The sequence below is a fragment of the Tiliqua scincoides genome, chromosome 3 (genome assembly GCF_035046505.1).
Source record: "Tiliqua scincoides isolate rTilSci1 chromosome 3, rTilSci1.hap2, whole genome shotgun sequence".
NCBI lineage: Eukaryota > Metazoa > Chordata > Lepidosauria > Squamata > Scincidae > Tiliqua > Tiliqua scincoides.
The window spans coordinates 1,164,209-1,186,708 of record NC_089823.1 but is presented as its reverse complement, the minus strand read 5'-3'; the positions used below and the strand labels follow the sequence as shown (position 1 = coordinate 1,186,708).

The 22,500-nt window shown below is 51.2% G+C and overlaps 3 protein-coding genes across 4 annotated transcripts; 2 read left to right on the top strand and 1 right to left on the bottom strand.

Annotated features, from left to right (window-relative positions):
• Positions 1-1,726: 1,726 nt before the first annotated feature.
• LOC136643942 (olfactory receptor 52P1-like) lies at positions 1,727-12,726 on the bottom strand. Its single transcript, XM_066619371.1, has 3 exons — positions 12,194-12,726; positions 3,881-3,900; positions 1,727-2,646 (listed from the first exon to the last, which is right to left on the bottom strand). Exons 1-3 carry the CDS (start codon positions 12,724-12,726, stop codon positions 1,727-1,729), a joined length of 1,473 nt encoding a protein of 490 aa, XP_066475468.1.
• Positions 12,727-16,064: 3,338 nt separating this feature from the next.
• Positions 16,065-16,709, top strand: LOC136643941 (olfactory receptor 52N4-like). Its single transcript, XM_066619370.1, has one exon. It carries the CDS (start codon positions 16,065-16,067, stop codon positions 16,707-16,709), a length of 645 nt encoding a protein of 214 aa, XP_066475467.1.
• A 3,037-nt stretch (positions 16,710-19,746) lies between these two features.
• LOC136644031 (olfactory receptor 52D1-like) lies at positions 19,747-22,202 on the top strand. 2 transcript variants are annotated; one of them, XM_066619498.1, is made up of 2 exons: positions 19,747-19,771; positions 21,283-22,202. In XM_066619498.1, exons 1-2 carry the CDS (start codon positions 19,747-19,749, stop codon positions 22,200-22,202), a joined length of 945 nt encoding a protein of 314 aa, XP_066475595.1. The 2 variants fall into 2 exon arrangements, with proteins under 2 accessions (XP_066475595.1, XP_066475594.1); XM_066619497.1 differs by lacking the exon at positions 19,747-19,771 and having other exon boundaries at positions 21,243-22,202.
• The last annotated feature ends 298 nt before the right edge of the window (positions 22,203-22,500 follow it).

The following is a 22,500-nucleotide window of genomic DNA, read 5'->3' as shown; positions in this document are numbered from 1 at the left end:
GTAAAGGGAGGGTGCTAAGATGCAGGTCTCTTGTTATCTGGTGTGCTCCTTGGGGCATTTGGTAGGCTGCTGTGAGATACAGGAAGCTGGACTGGATGGGCCTTTGGCCTGATCCAGTGGGGCTGTTCTTATGTAAAGTGATGGAAGGAAGCCCAACTGTGAGTCACTGGCAGCCATGCGCCCCCCAGCCCTCCCTCCACCTCCCTTCTGTTTGCAGGGTGTCTCCACTGCAGTATGTTGGACACCCTTGGTTGCACAGGGCAGGAACCTCTCAACTGTCTTTGTCTCTCTGCAAAGTCCCACACACAGTGATGCCCCTGTGCAAACATATGATACAGGCGTGGTAGCACAACAAGCGTTACCATGTGTTGCTGTGGCTCATTTTTCTGTAGAATGCTTCCCTCCCTCCCAGAGGTCCTCTAAGGGGCCCGTTGCTCAAATGTCCCAGTAGACTGTGTGCCATGCACCTCAGGTGGAATCAGGCATGCATTGCACCTTGCTGGAGTGCAACAGCGACAGCACAGAGGCACTTTGATCTATCCCAATGGTCGCTTTGTTGCTCACCAACCAAGAGTGTCACACGGGTGGGGCCTGACATGTCAACTCAGTGTGAGTGTTAGTGGGCACTTCCTACTGCATGGAGCGCATGGCCAAAAGTGGATGTGGGGGGTGCTTCCTCATATGAAAGAGATGCAATGGTGGCTGAACTGTTCACACAGAAAGGAGAGCATGTCCTGAGCCTGAACAGATCATGATGCCCAGAAACCACTTCATGGGAAAGAGTTTATTTTCTGTTGGGTGAAACGTGCAAGTGCATCCCCTCCAGTTCCACTGTCTTTTAGTATTGCTACTTAATTACCACAACCCTGAAGAGACTGTCTGAAAGGCAGTGCCTGTAAAGAAAACAGCCAATTCCAAGATAAGCTTGTGTTGATTTGTTCCCATGAGAAGGTGGAACAAGCCATGACAGCAGCACTGGTTGTTGCATTTGTTTACAGTCCTGGTGGGAGGGGTGGCCTGGATGACTCTGTCTAGTCCAGCCATTTTCAACCACTGTGCCGTGGCACACTGGTGTGCCGCAAGTGGTCCACAGGTGTGCCACAGGAATTTGAAGGAAGGTCATTTATTAGTAGGGCCAATGGGGGAGGTGAGCTTCCACTGGCAGCATGGTGTGCCTTGTCAATTGTCAAAAACCTGATGGTGTGCCTTGACCATTTTAATGCCTTGTCAGTGTGCTGTGAGATGAAAAAGGTTGAAAATCGCTGGTGTAGTCCTATGCAAGGAGCAGAGGACCAAAGGCAGGAGGTCAGGCAGATTTGAGCTGGTGTGGGGAAACTCAGCACAACACTCAGCCTGAAGGACTGGCTTGAAGGCAGGAGTCTTGAAGGGCAAGGCGTGTCATTGTCGGGTTGGGAGGACACCATTGGCAGGGTCAGTTGATAGTGCTCAGGTCAGCGTTAAAACCCCACAGGTGCTGTTGTCTCATGGAATCCAGTGTGCTGGATTTGTCCAGAGGGGTGGGGTGCTGGACAAGGCACCAGGGACTGACTGTGGGGCATCTCCATTCAAGAGGCACACATCTTGTGCCTTACAATGGCAAGACTGCCCTAACTGTTGAAACAGGCACATCTGTGAGGTGTTGGCTGGCAGATTCTCTGAACAGTCATGCAAGAATTGTCCCCTCCACCACCCAGCCTCACACGTCAAGGCCTGAGGTCAGTTGGAGTCAAGACCCAGCTTGGGTGGCCTTGGGGCAGAAGGGCTTCAGCACCTGGTCACGGATCTGCTTGGTCTTCATGCCGTAGATTATGGGGTTGAGCATGGGTGGCACCAGGAGGTAGAGGTCAGCCAGCAGGATGTGGATGTGTGTGGGAACGTTGTGACCCCAGCGCTGGGTGTAGAAGGAGAAGAGTCCAGGTGTGTAGAAGAGGAGGATGACACAGAGGTGAGACCCACAAGTGCCAAAGGACTTCAGCCGCGCCTCCCTGGAGGAAAGCCCCATGACTGCCCTTAGGATGAGCAGGTAGGAAATGGCAATGAAGATGGAATCTGAGCCGACCACAAAAGTGGCGGCCGTGATCCCGTAGATGTTGTTGGGGGTTGTGTCTCCACAGGCCAGCTTGACCACTGCCATGTGCTCGCAGTAGGAGTGGGCGATGACGTTGGGCCCCCTGTAGGGCAGGCGGCTCACCATGCAGGTCAAGGGGGTCATGAAGCCGATGCCCCTCACGAAGGCTGCGCACCCAATCTTGGCAATGACAGAGTTGGTGAGGATGGCGGTGTAGCGGAGGGGGGTGCAGATGGCCACGTAGCGGTCAAAGGCCATGGCCAGCAGCACTCCCGACTCCACTGCTGAGAAGCCGTGGATGAAGAACATCTGGGTGATGCAGGCACCAAAGCCAATGGTCTGGGAGTGGAACCAGAAGATGCTGAGGATCTTGGGCACAGTGGAGGTGCTCAGCACCAGGTCAATGGCAGCCAGCATGCAGAGGAAGTAGTACATGGGCAGGTGGAGGCTCGGTTCCCTCTTGACCACACGGAGGATGGCGATGTTCCCCAGCAGGGCCACGACATACATGGAGCAGAAGGGAAAGGCCACCCAGAAGTGAGCGGCCTCCAGGCCTGGGATCCCTGTTAAGATGAATGCTGAAGGGGCGGACTGATTGTAGCATGACATTTTGGGGGCTTGGTTCCTGGGACCACTGCATAGCCTGGACCTGAAACAATGGAACAGTCAGACAGTGCCATGGTTGGAGGTTCGGGTCAAGAGAATTAGAGGGAGCACTTGGTGGAGGGGCTGCAACTCAGTGACAGAGCCCCCTGGCTTGGCACGCAGGTAAGGCCCAGGTCCAATCCCTGGCCAATCCTCTAATCAGGCCTAGGAAAGGGCCCCTCCCGCCCATCCCGAAGCCCTGGGCAGGGCAAGGAAGACTGGGCTGGGTGGAGCTGAGGCAGACTCCCTAGGAGGCCACTTCTTGGAGGTGCCGGACACATCACTTTCCATCACTGGAGTGCAGAACAGGGGAGTCTCCCTGGCTTGTGTTCGTGTTTCTTGGAGAGATCATTTCAGTCTCCTAAACCAGAGACGACACGGAGAGGGGACGACCAAACATCGCTGAGTGACAGCAGGGAGGATCAGCTGCAGCTCTTCTGTCTCTGCCTGGGGGTGTGTGTGTGTATTTGGATGGGCTGCGCTCACACGCTGGGCAGCTCTGTAAAGGAATTCAGCGTTCACTTGCACAGGGATGGGGAGGAGCTGGATTAACTAGTAGCAAAAGCAGCAAATGTTGTGGGCCTTGCATTTTTCAAGGGCCCGAGCTAAATGCTTGCAAGCGGTCTCTGGTGAAACGTGCATCTCAGACACTGGCAGCCCTTTAGCGGTTTGTTGCATGTGACACCACAAGAGAATCAGGGAGATTCTCCACCTGCCTGCTATGACTACTATGTTCTGCCGGAGGTGGTTTGGTGGACTGGGTGGGGATGATAGTAAAGCCCTCTCTCAGGGAGGGGGTACTGCCAAGAGCATGAAAGGCTGCGGTGATTCGCCCTCTTCTGAAGAAATCCTCCCTAGACCCAGCGGTCTTGGATAATTTTTGACCTGTGTCCAACCTCCCATTTTTGGCCAAGGTGAGTGAGCGGGTGGTGGCATCTCGGCTCCAGGGAATTCTGGAAGAAGCCGATTATCTGGACTCCTTTCAGTCTGGTTTCAGTCCAGGCCACAGGATGGAAATGGCCTTGGTCACCTTGGCAGATGACCTGCGCTGGGGACTGGATGGGGCAGTGTGTCCCTGTTGGTCCTGCTGGAGCTCTCAATGGCCTTTGACACCATCGACCATGGTGTTCTTCTGGACTGATGGAGTTGGGGCTTGGAGGCACTGACTTGCAGTGATTCCACTGCTGCTTGACAGATCAGATCCAGATGGTGAGACTGGGGGACACCCATTCGGCTCCCTGACCACTGACTTGCAGAGTACCTCGGGGATCTATCTTGTCCCCCATGTTGTTTAACATCTACATGAAGCCGCTGGTTATCTGGGGACTTAGAGTTGGGTGTTAACAATATGTGGATTTCATCCTGCTCTGTCTTTTCCACCAAGTTCCAAGGGGGCTGTTGAAGTTCTGGGGCACTGTCTGAAAGCAGTTGGGGCCTGGATGAGGGCTAACAAACTGAAATTAAACCCAGATAAGACCGAGTTCCTCATTTGGAAGGTGGCTATGCAGCTATTAAACCCACAACTTGCTCTGGATGGGGCAGCACTCTCTCTGAAGGAGCAGGTTCACAGCCTGGGAGTTCTCCTAGACCCACAGCTGTCCCTGGATGCTCAGGTGGCACCTGTGATCTGGGAGGCTTTTGCTCAGCTTCAGCTGGTACACTGGCTGCAGCCATACCTGTGTCAGTTGGATCTGTTGATGGTGGTCTATGCCCTAGTGACATCTCAGTTAGACTACCATAATGCACTTTATGTGGGGCTTCCCATGAAAATGGTTTGGAAGTTGCCGTTGGTGCGGAATGTGGCAGCTCGATTGATCACTGGGGTTCAGCATGTGGAATGCACTATGCTGTTGCTCTGACAGCTACATAAGAAGAGCCCTGCAGGATCAGGCCAAAGGCCCATCTAGTCCAGCTTCCTGTATCTCACAGCGGCCCACCAAATGCCCCAGGGAGCACACAAGACAGCAGACACATCCTGCATCCTGGTGACCTCCCCTGCATCTGGCAATCAGAGGCAACCTGCCTCCACACTGGCTCCCCATTCCTTTCTGAGCACAATTCATGGTGTTGATGATGACCTTTAAAGCCCTACACAGCAAGGATTGCCTTCCCCCAAATATTCCTGCGCATCAGGAATGGCCCTTCTCAGGATGCCGCTGCCATATGAAGCCAGGGGGATGGTGGGAAGGCGCAGGGCCTTCTCGGTTCTGGCAGCTCACCTCTGGAACCAGCTGCCAGAAGTTCTGAGAGCAGTTTCTTCAGTCTGTGGTTTCTGGCAGGGTCTGAAGACCTCTCTGTTTTGCTTGGCCTTTGGGAAAGGAGGTAATCCCGAGGAACCCCTTAACTCTTATGCTGCTGTACGTTTTAATCTGCTATCTGCTCTTCTATTGCTTTTTAAAATTGTTTTATTTTAATATTTTTATTCTGATGTTTTAATGATATATTTGTTTTGTTTTATACCGCTTTGGGTTTTTAGAAAAGTGGTATAAAAATCTTTTAAACCAACCAATGTTGTTGTTTACATGTTGGGGGGGGGGGGGGCTGCGTGTAGCTTGCAACATAATAATTACAGATGTCATTGCAAACATGATAGGAATAAGTCCTACTGTTTTAATATTTATGTGTATTTTTTTAAATTTAGGGCCCTTTACATGCTGCAGGTCCTGCACTACCTTAATCCACCCCTGCTGGGGCAAAGTGAACTGTGTGTCATGGGGCTCTGTGGTGTCTTTGCTGGGAGGAAAATGGGAAGCAGACACTCCCCAAAGCGGCAGCCCCCAACCACAGGCCTCTGGAGGGATTCAGCTCCTGCTGCTCCGTGGCCTCTGCTCACAGGGGTCCTGAAACCCTGCAGCCAGCCCCTTAGCCAAGCGCGGGAAGATCCTGCAGACATGCACAGCCGTGCTTTCTGATGCACACCTGGCCCCCTAACACCCCACTTCGCCTTGCGCTGTCAGAGGGAGCGGCTTTTGAGAGGGGCCCTCTAGCCAGCCCAGGAGGGCAGGAGAGGCAGGATCACCTGTGGCTCCCAGACCTGCTCCTTCCAAGTGCTGGATGGAGAATGGCAGGAAGGTCCTCCTGGCTCTCCCCGTGAGGCTGAGCACCAAACTTGTGCGCGACCCTCCAGTGCTAGTCCTGCCTTGCCCGTTGCCGGTGAAAAGGCGAACCAAATGTGAGCGGCTGTTTTGCCTACCACTTTGGAAACTGCCCGTGAACAAGCACTGCCAGTGGTGCTGACAGAGGGAGGCTGCCCCAACCAAGGCCTAAGAATTCCCCCCCCCATCGGGCTCGGAGCTCTGATGAGCCTCCCTCCCTGGCCCTTGACAGGTCCTCGGAAACAATGGCAGGCCTGCTGCTCTCACCGACCGCCCCCCCAAACAGCCAGCACTCCAAGTGGAGGCAGCTCACTTTCCTCAGCTTCTCTCACCTCTGAGCACATTTCCAGAGGCCCCACCCCAGGGCTGCCTTGCGTGTCTGGGCATCCACTCCCCCTGGAGTCGGCTTTGGACAGCCTCGCCAGGCCCAACCCGCCTCCTGTTGCCTGCCTGGTTCTTGAGCAAGATGCTGGGGCCTTCCCAGCAGTTGCCCTTCCTGGGGTTCGGAGCAGGTGCTGCCTCGCCACACTCACCTGGACCTTCACTATGCCTTCTTGGACCTCCACAGCCACGTCCACAGAATATGCCACAGGGTGGCTGGAAGGGGAGTTTTTAAACTCTGCACTGAAAGTCCTGTGGGGCAGCCACTTCGCTCCAGGGCTTGTGGGACGGCTGCCATCATTAACAGAGGCACCTGTGGCCCAGGGAGGAGCCGTGTGTGTGTTGGGGGGGGCTCTCCTTTCCCAGCGCCTTGTTCGTTTGCTCCGAGGGCTTCACTTCTGCACTCACCAAGAGCATGCTGGGGACATTCCCTGAGCTCCTGCTTGTTTTTAGAATTGTTTTGCAACTGTTTCATTTTAGCTTTTTGGGTGTTCAGTTATGTTACATTTTTCATTTTTGATTGGCAGCTGCCTTGAGTCTAGCTGGAGTGAGGTAAGATATAAAATGCACAATAAACAAAACAAACAGCTGCAAGGGAAAGGCTCGTCAATGTACCGGGGAAGATGTATGAAGCCTCCTTGTGACACTTCACCAGCTGTTTCTCTAAGCCAGGGGTCTCCAAACGTTTTGACCAGAGGGCCACATCAAATATGTGGCACAGTGTCGAGGGCTGGAATTTTTTTTTTTAATATACAGTTTAAATAAACACATCAGGATTTCTCCAAGCACCAAAACGCACCACAGAAATAAAGCACACATTCAAATGGACCTCTATTCCCCCATGTCCCTGGTCCTCAGAACACACTCTGGACATGACCAGAGAATAGCTCTGGTCATGTTCAGTTGAGTGGGCCAGAGGTTCTCAGTGGGCCAGAGGCTGGCTGCAGGCTGGATAGAGGCTCACTGTGGGCTGCATCTGGCCCCCGGGCCAGGGTTTAGAGACCCCTGCTCTAAGCCACTAGACAGTCACGAGGTCAGCCACAAACATGTCCTCTGAAGTGTCAGGTGGCTTTGGGGAGGATGGGCAAGGGCCACCTGGACAGTGAAATCTAACCAGATTCTCAGGAGCTCCAAAAGGATCAATCGCCATCCAGTGTGTAGACAACAAAATGTCAAAAGGAGATTGAATGTAAAATATTAAATGTAAGTGGCACACTTTGGGGCAACATCTAACCACATGTACAGCAAAGGGCCTGGACTGAAAGGGGCAAATGAGGAAAGATGTCCTTGGATATGGGTGAGCAAATGCCAATGAAAGCAAGTCAGTTGGAAGCAGGAATGAAAGTGCCAAGAACTAGGAACTAGGCAGGTGTTAGGAGCCAGGAGAAAGGGGTGTAAAAGAAAGAGCCAGTATTAAAAGGGACCTCCAGTTTAGAGGCAGCAGATCTCCCGATACCAGTTGCTCAAATGCCCAGGGAGAGCTGTTTGTAGGTTTCCCAAAGGCACCTGACTGGCCTCTACTGGAAACAGGATACTGGACTAGATGGCCCTCCCTCGATCTGAGCCATCAGGCCTCTGCATAGAGCTGCTCTGACATGCTATCCATTGCCCATGTATGCTGCATAATTGTCAGTGACTGGGCTGACTGTATTTTCCTGGGGAGGGAGTTACTCAAGCACTCAAAAGGTTCTGCCTGGTGAGGGAGTCAACTCGGCTTCTGCAGAAAATGAGACTCAGAACAGGGCCCCTAATGCAGAGCTCAGAGAATGGACAGGCAGGCTGGCCCATCCATGGAGCCAGTTGAGACAGTTGCCTCAGGCAGCAGATTGAAGGGGAGTGCCTACCTCCGTCCACCCACTCTCCTCCACTGCTGGTCCAAAATCACTGCACTCCTGTGGACCATGTGTGCAATAGCCTCTGAGACTAAATGTTGGTTTAACATAGAAGACACCAATGCATGATGTCTGCAGGGAATCCAATTTTGATTGTAGCATGATTGAGACCTCCTGCATCCGAGGAAAGAAAAGAAAGGCTTGCAAAAAGGAAATGCCATCAGGAAGCCAACAGGCATTTCACTTCAAGGCTGTCATGACCGAGTAACGGTAAATGCACCAAGGTCTTCTGCCGCTCCAGGTTCACAGCCTCTGGCTTTGGGCCTTCACTCTTGCATGAAGTTTTCTGTTCATGTAGCTTCACCCATGTACTTTGTACATCCATGTAATTTGTACTGCCCATTTGGCACATCTGAAGAATGCCCCCCCCCCAGTTTGCGGTAATCTCTTAAGCTTTTATGTCTTCAACAAGGGATTTCTCTGCAGTTTCTACAAGGGTGCTCTACACATTTCCAGTGTCCTGGAGCCAAAGAGCAGTTGAGAATTCTTCAGAATGAGAATTGGCTTTGGTGACTGCCAGGGAAGTGGGAACTTCTGCTTTGTCACGGTCCTGGGTTTCATTGGCTGATCTTCACTGACCAAACAGCAACACAACAACAACAAAAGCCAGTATTTGTATACTGTCTTTCTTGGTCATTGGATTACTCCTCTGATTTTAATAGAAGGTGGTGCACATAGGCAGACTTTCTCTAAACCCCCAAGGGTGTTTCTACAATAACACTCTAATCTTTCAAGAACAACAATGTTCCAGATGGATCTTTCAAAGTCTGGTATCACTTCTCCCACACTGACTGACAAACAGCTCCTTCTCTCTCACTGAAGGGCAGCCAAGATGGCTTCTTTGCTCTCACCAAAAAGCAGGTGGAAATAGCTCAGCTCAACTTTTCAGTTGCTTCTCAAGTTCTCACTGCTCATGGGAGCTTCCGGTGATCTCAAATTGGTATTTAGGTACAGTCATGTGTCTCTTAACAACAGGGATGTGGACAGGCACCCTTTTCGCCAAGGGAGGATTGATGTTAAACGAAGTCTTCGTAGCTGAGGAGAGCTGCTCCCCTTGCCTTCAGAGGCTTTTCTGAGCCCTGCAGAGGCTCAGAATGGCAGAAAACAGCCAAGAAAACACAAGTTCTGGTTTCCATCAGGAAAATGGAAGTTACATTTTTTCTCATTATAAGGCAAAAAAGTCACTTCCGGTTTCCCAAGGAAGCAGAAAATTGCGTCTTTTCAGCTATTTCAGCCTTTCCGAGCCTCGCAGAGGCAACACGCAGATGCACAGCTCCCCTTGACTTTGGAGGCTTGGGGGGAGGGGGACTGGGACCAGTGGCAGCCGTCGCATATGCGGGCCATCTCTAGTCGGAACATCGCTAAGCGACATTCACCTGTATATCAGAGAAAAAATAGAAAACAATTTTTTTAAAATTTCAAAATCCTTTACTAGGATTGGCAGTCATACAAAAAAAAAAAAATACAGACATAAAAATAGACTCTCTGCTTACAAGATAGAAGGGTGGGTGGGGAATATGGTTCTGCATCTAGTTAGAATATCATGCAAAAATTTAGCCAGTTGGTTTATGACCAGCACGTCAGTAGAAGCTAGAAGCAAACATAGGATTTCATCATCCCATGCCCATAAAGGGCCATCTGAAAATAAATTTGGAACTTCTAATATCCATATAACAAGGGCAGTGCAGTTCTATATGAGCTAAGGATTCAGTAGCCCCCAGATTACATGTAAATTTGGTTGGAATTTGAGAATGCCAACAATCTAGCTTCTAACTCACGAGCTGGAAACACATTACACCGAGCAAGTGTTAAAGCTAGATGGATCTCTGAATCGTTTAGCACATACAGGTATCTGGGACAACAACCAAGGACCAATGGTAACTGCAACTGAAGGGGGAATGGGTCTTATTAGCAGCTGCATTAATTTCCTGGTTTTCGATGTCCCATAATTTGTGCAAGATGCTCACATCATCCTATTCAAAGTATCATTGCCCAAAGAATCCAGCGAGAGGCTGATAGAGCGGATTTTAAGGATGCAATGACGAAAACCCATAGATTGCCAGGAATCAGAAAATAAGGCTTGGAAAAGAGGAGCTTGCCCCGTATTGAAGCAAACATTGAGCCAGAACATGATAAATCTGGCCCAAGCTAAATGCTCCAGTCTATATTGCTTGGCCTCCAGACATAAGGCTGTGCACAGAAGTCAGTGGGCTAAGCCAAAGAGCTTATATAAAAAGGTTGAGAGACTCCTCTCAACTTCCTAATTGAAGGCCAGCAGCCAAATTTGAATCCCATGAAAGAGTTGGGCTGAAGTTTTTGTTAAATGTTGGGTCCAAATAAATGCAGGTCAAGAAATAACAGCTCAACACATTTATTTCATCTTCAGAACAGAACCTGGCAATAAAACACAAGGTAAACACGCCTTGCTTTATACCCCTTTGCTCTGCCCAAATTCCCCATGATTGGTGCTGTTGAATCAGTCACCTGATTGTCATGCTAAACTGGAGGGCCAATCGGACGGGTAGCATCTCGATCCACCTCCCGATTGGCCAGCCATTAAGACTGGGCCAATTGGTTATGCAGGATTTCGATCCTGCACAACTTATACATGTTGGCAACCTTCAGTCTCGAAAGACTCTGGTATCGCGCTCGAGAGGTGATTCTGGCACAGCGTCTAGTGTGGCTGAAAAGGCCAATCTTGGAGTGACAATCCCTTCCACACCAGGAGCAAGTGCAGTCTGTCCCTGGTCTGTCTCCCTGGCTATGGGCCTTCCTTCTTTGCCTCTTTGCCTCAGACTGTTGGCCAAGTGTCTCTTCAAACTGGGAAAGGCCATGCTGCACAGCCTGCCTCCAAGTGGGCCGCTCAGAGGCCAGGGTTTCCCACCTGTTGAGGTCCACTCCTAAGGCCTTCAGACTCCTCTTGCAGATGTCCTTGTATCGCAGCTGTGGTCTACCTGTAGGGCGCTTTCCTTGCGCGAGTTCTCCATAGATACATTAAACTTGCATACATAACAGTTTTGGCATTAAAAATATGCACAGCTGCTGGAATGAATGAATTTCCTTTCAAGTAAAAGAAACGTAATATGGCCTGAGATGAAAGTTTAGCAGAATTAATCGCTGAAATGCATTGAGGGACCCATGGCAATTTGTAATGGGAATTCAAACCCAAACACCTAAATGTCTTAACTTGCTGAATCCCCTTGCCATGGAAAACCCAGGAGCGTTACTTCCAAAATTTCTCAAACACAAGAATTTTAGATTTAGTGTAATTAAGGGCACAATCCTATCCTGTGCTGGAACAGGCAAGCCAAGAGGCGTCACAGGGAAAGCCAAGCCCTGAGAGGAAGATGCTCTGGCAGCAGCCTGGGCCAGACTCCTTTGCGCTGTCAGCAGTTTTCAGGCCCTGGCGACTCCCCACCACTGACTTCCTCCCCTGGAGGGAAACCATGAAGTCTGTTTATTTGGTACCAAGCAGAGTTTGGACTTTGGAGTGACTGGTGACTGGAAAATCTGGACTGTGCCCATTCGTTGTTTTAACTCAGACCTGGACAGAGCTGATTAGAACAAGCCAGGAGGAAACAAAACCCCTTCCTGGATCCTGGCAAAAGTGCAGAAGCTGTTGCAGAAAAGAGGAAAGCAGGTACAAAGTGCACCAACCTCAATGGCAATTATGGAGGGAGCCTGTGATGGAGTAGGGAGGGACTCATGGTTGCAGTCCCTGCCCTCTCCACTGAGCTGGTGATGAATGGCCTCCTCTGAACTGGTTGGCTGGCTGCTCAGTCACTGAACTCCTGGACAAGGCCACAGACCTGTTCCTGGGACATGGATAAAGAAGACCCTCGGCCAGACCATGAAGCAAAATGTGGAAACACTGAGGGTGGGGAGGTGGGGCTGAGAACACGTAGATATGCAGGTGGTCTGATGTCTGCATGGGGACTTGTCTGGGTGCCCGTCTTCTGAGGTACAGGAAACAGGAAGCCACTGCTGGGAAGCTGGGAAAGGGGGGGCACAGCTCTGAGGGAGAGTGCCATCTTTGCATGCCGAAGGTCAACAGAAAAGAGTCTTGAAAAAAGGAGAACGGGGATTCCTCTTGGCACACCTTCATGTCTCACGGGGCTGCCGTGCAGAACCACTTGGAGGCCACTGAGCCGGGGGTGCCCAGAGGGACCGCACACAGGAGCGCTATAAGTGGTCCCGGATTGTCCAGGGAAAGGCCAGTCGTGCTGCCAGGGAGTAGGTCCCTCCTGAGCACCTCCAGCAAGTGGGCATTTCTCTCTGCGGACGGTCCAAGACCTTGGCTGCTTTCAGCATCGCCCCTGCCATCCAAGGGACGAAAGCTGCCAGGATACAGTGTGGGCAACACGGAGTCAAGGATAGTGGCAGAGCCATATCTGAGTCCCACCAGAGAGGTCACTTCTGCTGCCTCACTCTCCGGCTGCTGCCCACACAGCTGGTTGGAGAAGGGAAGGGAGGGAGAGAGCAGACTGCTGAAGGGACTCCACCGAGAGCGCCTGTGGAACTCGGAGCTCACGACTCCTGCCCAGACCCCTCCCGCATGCTCACAAGCACAGCTGCTGCTTTTGCTCTTTGTGTTTGGCTTGGAGAGAACCGTGGCTGAACTCAGAGGGCCTGGTTTCAGGGGCATGGAAACCAGTCTCTACACATTCCTGTTCCTGCGGTTCCTGGTCGCAACGTGAGCGGAATGAAAAGGGAGCTCCATTTTGGACACGGCTTCTGGGAGGTTCAGTTCTTCGTCTGACCTGACTGGCCCCGAGATCAGTATTTGGTAGTTGCCATTAATCGACGATTCACCTGACGTTGTTGGATAACTTTCAAGCAGAAATACGTAAGTTTGGGGTGTGTTTAGAGCTGCACCTGAAGCAAATCTGATCCCCCAAATCTCCTCAAAATGATTTCTCTTCTTTTGTTACCCTTTAGAATATTTGGCCCTGTGCCATTCTTTGGATCAGAGCACTGGGTGGATTTTCTCTGCTTGCCACAGATTTTGGACCCACTTTTGTCTTTGTTTGCTGCTGAGTTCATTGGCTGATCTCTGACAGTGTTTGAGAGATGAAATGGTGCTTGGAGGTGCTGATAGGCAGAGAGGGGGTGGGGGGTCCCACTGTCTGTCTTCAGGGGACACTTTCCACATTGACACCTGTTGGCCGACTTGTTGGCAGACCTGCCTTGGGAATACTGCAGCCCGCAGAAGATTCTGGGTGTGTTCTGGGTGCACAGAAATCCTGTGTGGGGTTTCCCAAAGTGCCAAAGGAAAGAATGCGCATTTCCAACAAAAGTGCTCCAGTTTTCAACTATCACTCCTAAAATGGAAGGTGGGAGACAAAGAAATTCCCTCGGGAGGCAAGAAGGGGTGAAGAGCTGGCACCTTCAAAGGCAGGAGGTGTCACAGGAGAAATGGGGGCGGGGTTGCCTGACCAGGGCAGTGGGCCTCTCAGTAGCAGAACTGGGCAGCCATTGCAAGGGGCGGGGAACCCTCTTGCCTGCATGTGCTGCTTTGGGCTTCCCAGAAGCACTGGCTGCCCACTCTTGGAAGCGAGTGCTGGCCTAGAGGGCCTTGGCTCTCCTTTCATGGCTCAGCACATACGTTGCCTTATTTCCTTCAGCACTTCTGTCGCCCAAGTATCCTTGTGTCTGAGTCTGGGGTTGGTGCTGCCCTCCCTTTGTCCTGACTGCTCTCGGCTGGCGTTCTCCTTGGGCTGTTCATTGCTGATGAGGCCCAGAAGCCGGGAAAAGCCGTCCTCCAGCTGGCCGGCTCTGGGCGAAACCCCTGATGAGCTCCCAGCAAGAGTCTGTGCTTGGCAGTGTCAGTGGCTGGAATGCAGCATCCACGCCATCGATCGCGGAGCCCCTGCCAGCGACCAGGTGAGCTCCGCAGCAGCTGCGAGCGCCATGTGCGCTGGTGACCCCGAGGAGGCAGGGAGACAAGACCTGCCTCCAGACTGAAAGGCGGCCACCCGTCCCCCTCCAGCTGCGGAGCCAGGGGCTGAGTGCCACTCCGCCTGCTCAGAACAGTCCCCCTGTGCTCCGTGGGGCTCCCCCAGGAAAGTGTGCATGCACTGCAGCCTGAGCCTTTCCTGGGGCAGAGCCGTCCACACCCCACACCCCACCTTACAGACCAAACAGGTGGCCTGTGGGATCCAGCGCGGGAGAGAGACAGCTTCCTCAGAAGTTGCACCTGAGTTCAAGGTGGGCTGGATGGGTCGGCACCGTGCCCACATGCAAAAGCAGAAGAGGGCTGGGTGCTTGTGCCCTAAAACTCTCTGGGCCCGCCCAGCTCCCAGCCCCCGTCCAATCCCCTTTCCGGGGAGGAGGTTCTTGCATTCCTGGATGGCCATATGAAGATCAGATCCTGCTGCCTGCATTGCTGGAATCGGCAGAATGTGAGTGTTTGACCGTCGACATTCAGTGCTGTGTCTTCTTAAAGGGAGATAAGATGCAGCGGTCATTAGTACATGATGGCACTTGATGGATTTGATCTTTCTCTGTAAACCACTTTGAAAAGCAGTATATAAATATTGTTGTTAATAATAATAATAATAATAATAATAATAATAATAATAATAAAAGTGTTTAACGTGTGGCAGACTGTGCTCTTTGCCTTGAATGGAAGTCACAAACTAACAGGAGAAATGCACAGACATCACATTTGCAGAGAGTCAAACAAACATCCTGCCATCAAAGCCAAATGCTCCAGGCACCAGGAATCATCACTTGCAGTTATTGTGGTGAACATCTGGATTCCGCTTGCCCCACTCTTGCCCCATTTTCTACCGTCTTGGACCCAAGAGGCTTCTGGGACACTGCAGCGCCCTGTGTGGCCTGTGGAGTCATTTCAAGACCACAGTCATGTTTCCCAGCTGTGTTGATGCTTACTGTTGGTGCTTCTCCAGCTGATCTGTAAAGAAAGGACACGGCTTTGAGCCGGCTCACTGGTGGGTAAAGACCCTTCAAGTCCAGGATCAGGAAATTCAGAGGCTCAGGTGATCCCCAGAACCCACATCCAGTTGCCACGTCTCAAAAAGGACCTAGTGGAACTGGAGAAGGTGCAGAAGAGCACGACTAAAATGAGTACTGGGCTGGGGTACTTCCCCTATGAGGAAAGGCTACAGTGTTTGGGGCTCTTTGGTCTAGAAAAAAGGCCAGAGATCTTGTTGAGACCTATAAAATTATGTACAGGATGGAGAGAGTGAAGTCTTTCCCTCTCGCACAACACCAGAACCAGGGGACAGCCGCTAGAATTGAGTGGCACGATACTGGAGCAGACAAAAGAAAATACTTCTTTAGCTTGCATGTAATTTATCTGTGGAACTCCTTGCCACAGGATGTGGTGATGGCACCTGAAAGCCTAGTTGTCTTTAAAAGTGAATTGGATAGATTGATGGAGTAAAAGTCCATCACAGGTTACAAGCCAAGATGACTATATGCCAGGTTTTAGTGGGAGCCGATCTCTAAATGCCTGATGCGAGGAGTGGCAAGAGGTTACAGGTGTCATATTGTCTGTGTCCTCAAACACACCTCTGTCAACTGACTGACTGACTCCAGCAGGGGCAAGGTGCTCTCTTGGTGCATACCCAAGTCTGGCCACCATTTGCACTGGTTGGGCCCTGGTTGGATTGAGCTGTTCTTTATTTCACGAAGCAGGAAACCTCCTTTAACAGATAACAAAGAGGTTTTCTGTGATTTCCATACATGGACTGGAGTGTTCATGTTCAGAGTGAAACATTATAAAAAAATCATCAGTAGAACAATTATGGAAAGTTTCCCAGGATGTCCAGAGCATTTGACATGTTCATGGAAGTGGTAAAATCCCCTCGCCCCTTACTCTGTCCAGGAAGTGTTTATTCAGTGTTGGTAGTGATGATCATGGCTGCAGATAGTTCAATGAACGTGTTTCTGTGTTTTACACTCTTCACCTGTGCAGGTTACAGTGTGAGTGTGGAGCATGCGCTCCAACTGCGTAGCATGGCCACTCCCAACGGCACAGACAGCAGCCTCCTGCAGTTCATCCTGAATGGCATCCCAGGTCTGGAACACGCTCACGTCTGGATCTCCTTCCCATTTTTCTCCATGTATCTCATTGGCATGGCTGGGAACTGCGGACTTCTGTACATCATCTGGACCGAGGAGGTCCTTCACAGACCCATGTACTACTTCCTCTCCATGCTCTCCATCACTGACATCGTGATGGGCACATCGACAATGCCCAAAGCCTTCTGCATCTTCTGGCTAAATTTCAAGGAGATTGACTTCAATTCCTGCCTGGTTCAGATGTACGTTGTTCACACCTTCACGGGGATGGAGTCTGGTGTCCTGATGCTCATGGCCCTGGACCGATTTGTTGCCATCTGCTACCCACTGAGATACTCTACCATCTTGACAAACCCAATGATTGTCAAAGTGGGCCTGGTTACCTTCCTCAGGGGAGCCGTCCTCATCTTTCCCTTCCCTTTCATGGTCAAGAAAATGCAATATTGTGGCACCAACATCATTGCTCACACCTACTGTGACCACATGGCGGTGGTCAAGCTGGCCTGCTTCTGTTCTCCTCAAATTTGTACCACCATCAAATTTGTACAAGGGGAAGAGGGGGGACCCGGGAAACTATAGGCCGGTCAGCCTAACATCCATACCGGGTAAGATGGTGGAATGCCTCATCAAAGATAGGATCTCAAAACACATAGACGAACAGGCTTTGCTGAGGGAGAGTCAGCATGGCTTCTGTAAGGGTAAGTCTTGCCTCACGAACCTTATAGAATTCTTTGAAAAGGTCAACAGGCATGTGGATGCGGGAGAGCCTGTGGACATTATATTTCTGGAATTTCAGAAGGCGTTTGACACGGTTCCTCACCAAAGGCTACTGAAAAAACTCCACAGTCAGGGAATTAGAGGACAGGTCCTCTCGTGGATTGAGAACTGGTTGGAGGCCAGGAAGCAGAGAGTGGGTGTCAATGGGCAATTTTCACAAAGGAGAGAGGTGAAAAGCGGTGTGCCCCAAGGATCTGTCCTGGGACCGGTGCTTTTCAACCTCTTCATAAATGACCTGGAGACAGGGTTGAGCAGTGAAGTGGCTAAGTTTGCAGATGACACCAAACTTTTCCGAGTGGTAAAGACCAAAAGTGATTGTGAGGAGCTCCAGAAGGATCTCTCCAGACTGGCAGAATGGGCAGCAAAATGGCAGATGCGCTTCAATGTCAGTAAGTGTAAGGCAGGGGTGCTCAATAGGTGGATCGCGATCTACCGGTAGATCACGAGGCAAAATGAGTAGATCACGGAGTGCCGACCCCCCCCTTCAGGTGCCTCTGGGAGGAAACGCCGGGAGTAAGGCCCATTGTACTCAATGGGGCTTACTCCCAGGTAAGTGTGGCTAGGATTGCAGCCTCACAGCCTAATCCTAGGCATGTCTACTCAGGAGTAAGTCCTGCTATACTCAGTGGGGCTCAAGGTACACCAACATACGTTGTACACATAAATGTTATATGTTATGATGGTGCGAACATTGTAAAAAAAACTCTGGTAGATCTCTGGGCCTTGCTGGGTTTCAAAGTAGCTCTCGAGCCAAAAAAGTGTGAGCACCCCTGGTGTAAGGTCATGTGCATTGGGGCAAAAAATCAAAACTTTAGATATAGGCTGATGGGTTCTGAGCTGTCTGTGACAGAAAAGGAGAGAGATCTTGGGGTGGTGGTGGACAGGTCGATGAGAGTGTTGACCCCATGTGTGGCGGCAGTGAAGAAGGCCAATTCTATGCTTGGGATCATTAGGAAAGGTATTGAGAACAAAACAGCTAATATTATAATGCTGTTGTACAAATCGATGGTAAGGCCACACGTGGAGTATTGTGTCCAGTTCTGGTCGCCGCATCTCAAAAAGGACATAGTGGAAATGGAAAAGGTGCAAAAGAGAGCGACTAAGATGATTATTGGGCTGGGGCACCTTCCTTATGAAGAAAGGCTACGGCGTTTGGGCCTCTTCAGCCTAGAAAAGAGGCCCCTAAGGGGGGACATGATTGAGACATACAAAATTATGCAGGGGATGGACAGAGTGGATAGGGAGATGCTCTTTACACTCTCACATAATACCAGAACCAGGGGACATCCACTAAAATTGAGTGTTGGGCGGGTTAGGACAGACAAAAGAAAATATTTCTTTACTCAGCGTGTGGTCGGTCTGTGGAACTCCTTGCCACAGGATGTGGTGCTGGCATCTAGCCTAGACGCCTTTAAAAGGGGATTGGACGAGTTTCTGGAGGAAAAATCCATTACGGGGTACAAGCCATGATGTGTATGCGCAACCTCCTGATTTTAGAAATGGGCGCTGTCAGATGCAACGGAGGGCACCAGGATGCAGGTCTCTTGTTATCTGGTGTGCTCCCTGGGGCATTTGGTGGGCTGCTGTGAGATACAGGAAACTGGACTAGATGGGCCTATGGCCCAATCCAGTGGGGCTGTTCTTATGTTCTTACTTCCTGAGGAGACCCATTGGGGCTGTGGTGGCTTACTCGGGGGTAAGGGGAAGAGTTTCCTCTTGCTCCGGCTGAGCCAATTCTGGCTCCTCCAGGTTCAGAGGCAGTGTGCTCCTCTATGCCCATTTCCACACGTGGTTCCTGGGGCAGCACCACAAAAGAGCAAGCACCGGCTTTCTTCTGCTCCGCAAGCAGCTGCTCCAGCTCTCCAGTCACAAGACCACCCCTTCACATCCCGTTTGGCCCTTCACTGTTGTTCAATGGCTCAGCCACCTTTGACCTCACACGCTGCAGTCAAAGAGCGCAGCGCTAATCTGGCATGCTTCTTCATGCTGACTTCTAGGGAGTCACTATATGAGTCAACCATAACCCACTGCACATGTTCACAGCAGAGTCTCTAGGGTTCTCCTGCCTACTCCCCAGCTGCCACTGATGCAAAGACAGAACCTGCTGGAGAAATGCTGGTCTTGTTTTAAACAATCCCAGGCTCTTCTCTGAGTCTATAAATTAAGGCACTGACTCTCCCCTTGTCAGATGCACCTGGGAGCACGTCAGCTATGTAGTGCTTGGATTGGGCATTGCAACAACCTTGGAGCATTTGATGCTACATCAGTGGCTCCTTCAGACCAAGAAGCTCAGGTGTGCGCATCATCAGTGCCCGAATTAATGTCTGCTGGATCTGAGTCCGGGACATGTTTCAGAAATGCTGACATCTGCTCTGTCTTGCAAACCGTGTGCTGCTGGCAAGGACACGGAAAAGCTGACTAGTTTCTCCACTGTAGAAGTGTAGCACTGCTTACGCTGCCTGACCGTTGGGGTACAAATGGGAAGAGCAGAGCACTGAGAGCTGTGGATCAACGTGGATCGGTGGGGGACCCAAGACCTGTGCCAACGTTCCTTGAAGACAAGATGCTGCAGGCAGGGAAGAGGGGAGGGCTGCTGCCCTGGCACTTGTGTGGCATCTGATCAGGCATTCGCCGGAACAGGAAACATGACCACTGGGCTCTACGGCCAGGTACAGAAGGGCTCTTCTTACGGCCCCGTCCTATCCACTGGCTTCTGCCAGCAGAAGTGCCAGGATCTGGGCGCAAGTACCTGCATCCTAATGCACATCATGTGACACTGATGTGCTCACCAGGAGCTCCAGTGAGCACAACAAAGCCACCAGAACAGTGGCTGGTGGCCATGCATACTTACAACAACATCCACCAGTACTGGGCGAGTTGGCAGTGGGTGGGGAGTGGGAGGAATGGGGGCGTTTCTGGGTGAGGAGGGAGAGGAGGCGGGAGGGAGCGAATCCATTGGCAATGGCGCATGTCGAATCTTATCCCCTCCTATGAAACCCTCCCCACCCCTTTCCTCTCCTTGGACAGAGGCCACCAAAATAGGTGGTGTATGTCTGAGGAGACCTATTGAAGTTAGGGCAGCCGACCAGGAAGTCAGTACAAAGTATCTTTACATTCTTCCTGCAGGCTGTTTATCACCTCCCTACTCCCACCTTTTTCAGCAAGCACCTTTCTGGCATTTCTGCATTGGCAGGGGGGATTTGGACAGGACTGGGGCCTTAAGTTCTTGGGTGAAGGCTTCACACTTCAGGTTCAGCCTTTTCTCAGTGTCTTCCCCAGATAGCTTGTTTCACTGAAGGACTTCGGGTGCTTCCCTGAGTCTGTTTGCAGTCCCAGCACAGTCTGGCTCTGTGCTTGTCCTTTTCCTTCATTTTTCTAGGTTACGTGCTCCAGAACAGGATGCCAGAGGATGCTGTCTTGACGCCACCAGTTCTCTCCTGAACTACAACTTCCTCTTTCAGTAAAATCAACCACATCAAAAGCCATAACCAAGAAAACTCTTTTCCTTACAGGGCCCTGGAAAATGAAGGGATGTAGGTAAGAAAAGGAAGAATTCTGGGCTGGGGCTCAGAAGCCGGACTGGGTGAGACGCAAGCACCCCTGTTTTCTTAATGAGGAGCTGACTTGAGAGTCTTATGACGCTTTGCTGAATGTTCCTGCATCGGCTCTGTTATGTATGTAAGTTATGCAGGATCGAAATCCTGCATAACTCATTGGCCCAGACTTACGGCTGGCCAATCGGGTGATGGATCGAAATCCTACCATCCAATTGGCCCTCTAGTTAAGGTTTCAATTGCACCAATCACGGGAAGTCTGGGCGGAGTTAAAGGCTAAAAAAGGCAGGGGTTTGCCTTGTATTTTGCTAGGTTCTGTTCTGAAGATGGAATAAACGCATTGAGCTGTTATCACTATGCCTTCCTTTATTTGCATGGACCCACTAGATAACAGGATCTTTGACTCCACCTGCGAAATCAGGGCACAGGAACCCACCTCTCAAAAAGGGGTGTCGTGGAACTGAAAGTTTGGAGAAGCAAAGAAAGAGTTGAGTGGGATGGTTTGGTGGCCTCTGCAATGACCTTTGAGAGCCTTCAGAGAGGAAGATGCAGCTAAACCCAAGAGCATCACAGACACAAAGTTAGTCCTTGGGAGTTTGCAAGGAACAAACACTTTGCAAGGACAAATTTAGGAGGTAAAACCAGGAAACGGGGACTGAGACAAACAGGAATGTGAGGGACTGACCCACAACAATGTGAGCTGTGCCACTGGAGAGGGGAGTGTCAGTCGGGCAGCCAGCCTTTCCCAAGTACCCGAACCTTCTGTCGACTGTGTCTCATCATGTCAGCTGCTTCCAACACCAGCAGCCAGGTGGCTTCCTCCGCCTCCTTCTTCCTTCTGGGGCTTCCGGGGCTGGAGAAGATCCAGGTCTGGCTCTCCATCCCCTTCTGCTTCATCTACATTATGGCCGTCTTGGGCAATGCCACCCTGCTGTGGGTCATCAGGACAGAATCCAGCCTGCACAAGCCCATGTACCTCTTTCTCGCCATGCTGGCATTAGCTGACATGGCCTTGCCCACCTGCATCATGCCCAAAATGCTGAGCATCTTCTGGGTCGGTGCCCAAGAGATTGCTTTTGATGCCTGCTTGGTGCAGATGTTCATGATCCATGCGCTCTGTGTAGTGGAGTCTGGGACGTTGACTGCCATGGCTTATGACCGGTACGTGGCCATCTGCTCCCCTCTCAGCTACACCTCACTGCTGACCACCACCACTGTGGCCAAGTTGGGCACTGTCATTGCTGTGCGGGCCCTGGTGAGCGTTTTGCCTTTCCCTTTCCTGGTGAAGAGGCTGCCATTTTGCCGCTCTCGACTCATCTCTCACTCCTACTGCGAACACATGGCGGTGGTGAAACTGGCCTGTGGGAACACCACACCCAACAACCTCTATGGGCTGATTCTCTCTCTTGTCATCGTTGGTGCTGACCTGAGCTTCATCTTCATCTCCTACGGGCTGATCCTTCATGCTGTGTTTCGGTTGCCCTCGCTGGAGGCGCGGCACAAGGCCCTGGGGACCTGCGGCGCCCACGTGGGGGTCATTGTTATTCTCTACACACCTGGCCTCTTCTCCTTCCTCACCCACCGCTTTGGGCACAGTGTACCCCACCATGTCCACATCTTCCTGGCCAACTTCTACTTGATGGTCCCAGCTATGCTCAACCCCATTGTCTACGGCGCCAAGACCAAGGAGATCCGTGACCGGGTGTTAAGGGAACTGCACCTGGGGAAGATCGCCTCCTAGATTCCAACATGGGAACTGCAGGGATGTGCCCTCTCTAGCACCCCACGATTCAGAGGCCCTGCAGAAATTCAAAGCTGATTAGATCTCATGGATGGCTTTGCAACATTCCTTTTAAATGTAGAATAATTTTAACTGGGTCTCATGAAGACCCAATGACTTGTTTTAATTCCAGAGATCAGATCTGGACCATGTACCACAATAAAGAGATTTCCTTTAAGCCTATGCAGATTTTCTTTCAGTGGTGAGCAATCATTAACTGCAACTCATAATCTGTGAAACCAGGTAATGTGCAAGAATT

Coding starts and splice junctions, on each gene's coding strand:
- LOC136644031 (XM_066619497.1), top strand. CDS start 21,243: ATGTCAGCTGCTTCCAACACCAGCAGCCAGGTGGCTTCCTCCGCCTCC.
- LOC136643942 (XM_066619371.1), bottom strand. CDS start 12,726: ATGCCCCTGAAACCAGGCCCTCTGAGTTCAGCCACGGTTCTCTCCAAG. Junction 3,901..12,193: donor TGGTTCTGCACGGCAGCCCC/GTGAGACATGAA, acceptor TGATCTGTCAAG/CAGCAGTGGAATCACTGCAA. Junction 2,647..3,880: donor CAGCAGTGGAATCACTGCAA/GTCAGTGCCTCC, acceptor CCGCCCCTTCAG/CATTCATCTTAACAGGGATC.
- LOC136643941 (XM_066619370.1), top strand. CDS start 16,065: ATGGCCACTCCCAACGGCACAGACAGCAGCCTCCTGCAGTTCATCCTG.